Here is a 7,830-nt window from a genome sequence, read left to right on the forward strand (position 1 = left end):
CAAGGACCAAATGAAGCCTAAGGTTGAGCTAATGAACTTTGCAAGTGTGTCGGAGACCACTAAAAGGCATGCTAAACCAATATTGGTCACTATGTCGCAACATGGAGGGTTCGATGTTGCAACATAATGAGTAGAATGAAGAAATTTTGAGACTGCCTTCGACATCACGACACAGCCTAAGGGTGTCACGACATACCCCTGAAGACATCCTAGAGAAAAGTATATTGATTTCTAGGCCGCGACACAGGTTTTGATGTGTCGTGACATTGACTCTGGATAGGAATTAATATGAGCCAAGGGGCATTTTGGTCTGCACAATCCAACTTAAAGCTCGGGAACGTTAGCTACCCTAGGGTTAAAGACGATGGCAACATCAAATCTATAAATAGGCTCATTTGTCACATGTTATAGACACCAATTACTTTGTCTAGAATCTTTCTTTTAATTTCTGTTTAAGTTTTTCTCTTTTCTTAGGTTTTAGATTTACTTTCAGGTTTTCTTTGTTTTATCTCAAGAGATCTAATTTGAGGATGAAATTAAACTTTGTGGATTCATTCTTCTTTGTAATACAAACCAGGTTTTTTCTTAAACTTTATGCTTTTGATTCAATTATCATGTTTACGCTTTATATCGATTCTATATTGTTTACGAAAACCATGAGGAACTAACCTCTCTATAGTGGATTAGGGTGTGGGAGTATGATCTATTAACTATTTTGTAGAGTTACTCAACGGATCAGCTATTTGGAAAAGGAAGAACTTAAACCCTAGGCTTGACAACCTTAGGAAGTCATCAAGGTAGGAATTAACCCAAAATTAGTATGGCCTATTCGTGAACACCTTAACCCTAAACTGGTCTGGATTGTGAGGTCAAAAGATAAGTAGTCATTGCTAACTCATTATTTTAGTGGACGTATCGGAAGATCCTGCTAAAATATCGACTAGTTGATTGGCGAGAAACCCAAAGCGATAGTTGATAAAGATTATCAAAGCTAGCTAATCACCCATAATCAAATTTGATTAATTCCATATTTCAATCTCTTGATATTTATTTGCTTATTATATTTTATTATTATAAAAAATCTTAAAAATCCTTTTTATTTATATTTGTTTAATATAACCTATTTCGAGTACTAATTAGATCTTTTGGTGTTTAGGTTGAAATTGATTTAGCACTAGCCTCCCTTAAGTACGATCCTCAGAATACTGACCTACTCCGTTGTAACTATATTACAACCTAACCCGTATACTTGCTGATATCGCCTCATTTATATATATCTTTTGCTGTAGTATTCACACTTTGGATGTTAGTACGTCCGGAGGTGGTCAGGGACCTACTAAGTTCCTTTGAATTTACATGCATCTTTTGGTATGCAGGTTTAATAATTGAACCTGCGCGCCGGGAGGGACCAAGCCATGAATGCAGCATAGTGCTAGACCAAGGGCAATGTTATGCATATAAATGGACATTTAAAGAAATATGTTTTTCAAATGACAAGTAATAATATAAACTACGAATATGTTTATTTTATCAAACAATTTGTTGTAAGGTCTTATTTACCATAGAAAGTTTGTGACAAACGTTAAATGTATTATTCAAACCTATTATCTTAGAAATGATTTTATATAGATAAAAGGTATATTCAGTATGACTTTTATAGATTGTAAAATTTTTGTTAAGTATGTAAGTATTGTGACATCTTTTATTCGAATCCATTAAACCGAGTCAGGTATAGAGTGTTACAAAAGTATTATAAACAAAAACATTTAACAGTAAAATGTGTTATGCCCTTATTTGTCATTTTACACATATCAGCTTTCAACTATCAGTTAAGTTTTACCATACACTTTTAAATAAATAGTTAATAGAATCAGTTGGTTAAACCAACCATGACAATCAGCAACTAGCTATCAGCTATCAGCCAATTGCCAAACAGGGCTTTTATTTTTATGATTTTTTGGATTTTTATGAAGTTTTATATAATTAATATTTTTTAAAATATTTTTCCTATTTTTTTAAAATAAATTATGAATTTTTTATTTTTTTAGAATTTTCAAAGTTTTTAGTTGGCATATTAACTTATTTGGCTTTTGAACTTAAAAAATTATTTTAGCCATCCATTTAAATTTTTTTACCTTTTTAGTCCTTAAACTTGTATTTTTTTTGTCAAATCACCTAAAAATGGATAGAAAGTTAATTTTTTTTAACTTTGTTGGCATGACATACACGTCAACCTTTAATTAATTTTTTAAAATTTTAAATTCGAAAAAAATTTTAAAAAAAACTTTTAAAATTAAAACTGTTAAAAAATATTTTTAATATTTTAAAATTTTAAAAAATTAATTAAACGTAGACATGTCATCCACGTGGCAATCCATGTGTAGGTCCATACACTTAGGGGTGATTTGAAGTTAAAAGAGGTGAAAATTTAAAGAGAAGACTAAAATATCTTTTTTGTAAAGTTAGAGAACAAAAAAAGTCACGATATTTTCCGGATTTTTGTGTATTCTTTTATTTTCTTATAGTTTTAAAAATTTTAAGTAAATTTTTTTGACAAATGGCAACATTTTATTGGTTTACTTGACGTCTTTTAACGAAAATTTGGATTGAGATAATATAATAGATAGAAGAAAAATAAAGGGACTAAAGTGATAAAATATCTTCAAATATCAAATTGAAATTTGAGGTATAAAACAGAGGTGAAAATAGGTATTAAGCCATTGTTGGTTAAAAGGAAAGAACGTAAAATCAGAAAAGAAGTTACCTCGCTGCGCCCTAAGCAAGCTTCTTTACATTTTTCACTCACCCCTGAAGTTACACGCTTAAAAAATATATTATTTCCCTTTTTGTAATTTCTACTATTTATCTCTTCCACCGAAAGAAGCCAGACCCAGATTAAGTAAAATGGTATTATTTCTCTCTTTTACATTTTCCTTTTCTTCTGTATTTGGCATTCATTGTGAAATCCCATGCACTTTTTTTATTTTTTTTATGGCTAATGATGCCGAATTTTAATTATGAAAATTCGCACTGTTTATGCAGGGAAGATGATTTTATCCGTTTTCTTGGTCGTGAAATTTGAATATCATAGTCCATGGGATTAAAATTCTGTCGTCCTTATCGTGATTCATGAATCTTGGTTATAAGTAAGTCTTCAAGTTGCTATTTGGTTATCCTAATTATGGGTGATCTTTGCTTCTGATAATTTTTGCAATTTGTGTATTGATGATTTTGTTTTTTGTTTTATTAAGATGGAGAAGGGTGATCAAGGAAAAGAGGATTCTGGGGACCGGATTAGTGAATTAACTGATGAAATTCTATTTATAATTCTTTCCTTTTTGACCCTTAAAGAGGTAGCAAACATATGCTTTCTTTCCAGGAGGTTGAAAATTTTGTGGCCACTCATTGTTGCTTTGAGCTTTGATGCTTCAAATACATTAGGCGAGCTTCGGAGGAATGGGCGATTAAGGAAAAAAAAGAGAACTTGGTACATAAACTGGGTAAACCACGTCCTGGAATCGCATAAAGGTTCCACTCTAAATGAGTTTAGGGTTTGTTTTGATTTGGATTGGACTTGCAGACATGATATTGATAGTTGGTTTTGTTTTGCCATATCGAAGAGGGTTCGAAAACTTGAATTGGACTTTGAAGAAGTAGCAGAGGAAACTTGGCCACCAGGTTTAAGATCCTATTCTTTAACCAAAAGTTGTTTCAATTACATTCGAACTCCTCAGGGTTTATCTTGCATAGGATTGTTGGATTCCTTGTGTTTGAGATTTGTAAAAGTAAGTGGAGAGGTTTTAGAGCACTTCCTTTTGCATTGTCCCCTGCTTGAAAAATTAGTTGTGGAGTGGTCAAAAAATTTAGTGACTCTTAACATTGCCAGTTCATCGCCTTTACGGTTGCGATATTTGGAGATACGATCTTGCCTCGCTTTGCAAAATCTCGAGATTTCTGCACCCAATTTACAGTCATTTCTGTATTATGGACAAAAGGTGGCATTACATATCGAAAATGCTCCCCTTCTGACTGATGTGCTTATAGGTGGGAACTTAGATGATGAACCGGCTTTTGCTTTTTGCCCCCTTTCGGGATATCTTTGTCAGCTGAAAACTCTTACATTGGAGATGAGTGCTGTAAGTGTTTGCTGCAATATTCGCCTTCTTCGGTTTTTGATTTTGTTTTCCTGTTTGGGTTTCTCATTATAAATTACTTTTGCAGTATAATATGACGTTTCCAAATTTCCCTGAATTGACAAATCTTAAGCACTTAGCAGTAAGTGCGTAGATATGATGACGATCTTCTTGTCTTGACTTCCTTGATTGATGCATCTCCTTCTTTGAACAAACTCTCGTTGGAGGTAATGTTTCCGATTTCTTCATATACGTTAGTCACCAAAGTTCACATCAGCCTTTCCACACAAAACACAGTTGATCACTTATCTTTCCCTTTTGTTCCCTTACGGTTGTTCTTATTATGTTGTATGTATCATTTTGCAGTTGAATATTTGGAGATCTTCGACATACAATCATGCACATAATACGAGTAATGTTACCGGGAAACCCATCCCTAGTCTTAAAGTGGTGGAGGTGATCGGCTTCAGAGGTTTTAAAATCGATGTGGATTTCCTTGCATATCTACTTTAGCATGGAAAAGTGATGGAGAAGATTACTATTAATTGTTGCCATCCAAGTTGGACTGGGCAAATATTGGAGTTTGAATCGATCAAAGAAAGAGAGAGAGCAAGAAAGCATGCTCTACAACTCAAATCAAAATCTCCTTCAACAACTGAATTTGTAATCATATAAAGTTTAATCAGCCTTGCACCGTGTCATATGCTACTAGGGAGTTCAGCACTTCACCGCTTTGCCTAGCGGCTGAATGCTTTTGTCACTCCCTCATAAGCTTGACTGGACGATAATCGAACCAATTCATATAGGTTTTTGTCAAGCCGAAGCTTGAGAGTATAGACCTTTTGTTTACACGTTGGGGCCTGTGTCATTGGCTTTAATATCAAGGCGAAATAAAATGTTGGCTTTTCCGTTCTGACCTAAAAAATGAAACTTGCCATTTTTCTAGAGCTTTTCTTTAATCACTGAGATTTGTTTGTTTGTGTTGGAGATTTAAAATGAATGTATTTGTTTTGTTATAAAACTATTTAAACATGTTAGTTTATCAATATCAAATTTTAGTTTCAAGATAATTTCAAGTTAAATGTACAATGCAATGTGAAAATTTTTGCAAATTTTGCATCTCTACAATATTGAGTTAATAGATAAATTATTTTTCAAACGTACTCATATAACAAATTTGATCAAAACATGAGCAAATCATATCTTTTTGATTAATTCAAATATTTGTTAATAATAAAAAGGTTAAAATATATTAATATTATATTTTATTTAATAAAGGTAAGTTTGTAATGTACCATTACATTTTAGGGAAGGTATTGGTGTACCAAACATGTTAATGCAATTTTCTCGGGATTTTAATCAACACTTTGCAAGTATATCAAACATTGTAAAATAACTTTTCCGACTGTGACATTTTCATCAATCACATTTTAAAGAATCGCATTCTATTGAAATCATAACATGGGAAAAGCACCAAATGTTCCTTAAATTACATTTCATAATAAGATTACAAGAATATAAAATTATCTTGTTTAATTCATTTGGTTGAAATATAAAATTTAAGTGTTTGATTTACTTAAATATAAATTTATTTAAAAGCAAATTTTACTAAAGTGTCATTGTTATAAAATTTTCTTTATAAGTTTCACATTTTATTCTCAAATTTCTCATAAATTTATAACAACCTAAAAAGATTATTTTATTACACCTTGATTGAACAACCATGAAAGCTAATTATGATAATTTATTTATATAATTTATTTACTGTTTATTTTAGAGAATTTGATTTGCTTTTAATATTAAAGAGAAGTGAAATTAAAATTCATTATATAAGCCTCCAATTTTTCTGTTGTATTTAATGCGGTTTGAGACCAAGTCTAAAAAATTGAGTTTTTTTATTTTAATTGATTGGGCTTTTTTCTCAATCTTTCAATAGGATAATAAATATGTTTTAGCGTATTTAAACTCTCATTCTTTTATATAGACAACAATATCAATATTAATCAAATTAAAATTCAATTTACTCACTTATATATATTTGATAATATTTTTTTTCATTCCACACAAATGGCTTGTACTAAAATTACATTTAAGAAGTGGTGCAAGTTTTATCATGCAAAGTGGCTAACAATAATCAATTTTATAATTCTATTGTCTCAAGCATTTGACATAGCTTTTAAATAGATAAATAAATTATTGTTAAGCATGGTATATTTCTGTAGACCACAATAAATCAATATTTCTAAACTTGATTCACATAATTTTATTTTTAAAATAAAGTAAAAACATTAGAAGGGTTCAATAAAAGTTCTTACCTTAATTCGATTGAATATTAGGAAACTCGATTTAAAAATTTTAAAAGACATAAATGCCTTTGTAATAATCACTTTAATTTGACAAATTTTTATTTTTATTTTTACTTTCGTTAGTGTCACATTTGTACGATATTAAGTTCAATCGAGAATTTTTAATTTAAAATGTTATCATTTTCATCTTAAAAATAAAAATAGAATCATATAAAATAAATAAATTCTCTTAATCTTTTATTATGGATGTTTAAATCTAATCTCTTCACAACATTTAAGAGAGGTCAGAGCTGAAATTAAAAGCAGCAATAAGCTAGAGATTTTTATTTTCAAAGGAGAGAAAAATGAGAAGGAATTTTTTTTTGGATTTTAATTATAATTATTTTTTAAGTAAAAGGACCTAAACCTTTTTAAATAATTTTAGAAATAATGAAATTACAAAATAATTATAAGATTGAGAATCTAAAATTGTAATTTCATTCCGAAATTATATATTACAAGTAAGAATCAAATATCATATCATCAAAATAAAATAAAATAAAATAATTAAATGGTTGTAATAATTGATTCATCTGGTGGGTACCTACCCTAATTTCCACTGAATTAAATGGAAGTGATTAATCATTGGAATTGGAATTATTGTGGTATTTGAATAGAATAAATTTTCTTCCCTTTGATCCACGAATTTTCTTGCTTTTATTTATTGCATCAGTTTAGTTTTGACAAGGACTTGGCCACAATCTGCTTTTGCTGAGAGAGGTGTTGATTAAGGCAGTGATTTAACAATTAAATTATGATGATTATTATCTCAAATTTTGTGATGCTCCATTATTCCTCAAATCAACATTGCAATAATGAAAAGGATATAAACGGCCACATTATTCAACTCAATTTGATGAGAGTCCTAATTTATTATTAAGATAATACTAATATCGCTGCCTTTGTTGGGACCTTTGATACAACAATTATTCTCATAGCATTTCTACTTAGAAATTTTTATTTATTTTATTTTATTTATTTATTTTATTGTTTTCATTTTATTAATACTTTATATAACTTTAGATAATTTTGGAATAAAATTATATAAAATAATTAATTTTAACAAAACTAAATAGATAGTTTATTTTGAATATATGCTATTGAAAATTAATATTTTTAAACATATTTGATAATATATAATAAAGAAACAAATGATGGAATTTTTAATTTATCAAATAACAATTTAAAATTTTCAACATAACTACCTATTTATTTTATTTAACACAAAAAATTTAAATTAAATGAAAATTTAACAACACATAAATATTAAATAATAATCTCGATCCTAAAGCTTTTAATTGTGGGAAATTTTAATTTATAGATGAAATTAAGATGAATCGTGGGCAATGAAT

General features: G+C 29.4%; 1 protein-coding gene across 3 annotated transcripts; it reads left to right on the forward strand.

Annotated features, from left to right (window-relative positions):
- The first annotated feature begins 2,677 nt into the window (after positions 1 to 2,677).
- Positions 2,678 to 5,154, forward strand: LOC108461819 (F-box/FBD/LRR-repeat protein At5g56420-like). Of its 3 annotated transcripts, XM_017761766.2 has the most exons (5): positions 2,680 to 2,907; positions 3,043 to 3,146; positions 3,252 to 4,136; positions 4,222 to 4,360; positions 4,500 to 5,154. In XM_017761766.2, the coding sequence occupies exons 3-4, from the start codon at positions 3,252 to 3,254 to the stop codon at positions 4,285 to 4,287; spliced, it is 951 nt and encodes a 316-aa protein (XP_017617255.1). In that variant the 5' UTR covers positions 2,680 to 2,907; positions 3,043 to 3,146; the 3' UTR covers positions 4,288 to 4,360; positions 4,500 to 5,154. The 3 variants fall into 3 exon arrangements, with proteins under 3 accessions (XP_052881595.1, XP_017617255.1, XP_052881596.1); XM_053025635.1 differs by having other exon boundaries at positions 2,678 to 3,500; positions 3,621 to 4,136; XM_053025636.1 differs by having other exon boundaries at positions 2,689 to 3,678; positions 4,045 to 4,136.
- Positions 5,155 to 7,830: the final 2,676 nt, after the last annotated feature.

Source organism: Gossypium arboreum, chromosome 3, assembly GCF_025698485.1.
Source record: "Gossypium arboreum isolate Shixiya-1 chromosome 3, ASM2569848v2, whole genome shotgun sequence".
NCBI classification, from domain to species: Eukaryota; Viridiplantae; Streptophyta; class Magnoliopsida; order Malvales; family Malvaceae; genus Gossypium; species Gossypium arboreum.

Excerpts from the sequence above, each read along its gene's own strand:
- LOC108461819 (XM_017761766.2), top strand. The coding sequence starts at position 3,252 with ATGGAGAAGGGTGATCAAGGAAAAGAGGATTCTGGGGACCGGATTAGT. Across the intron at positions 4,137-4,221 it reads TTACATTGGAGATGAGTGCT|TATAATATGACGTTTCCAAA; the intron begins GTAAGTGTTTGC and ends TTACTTTTGCAG.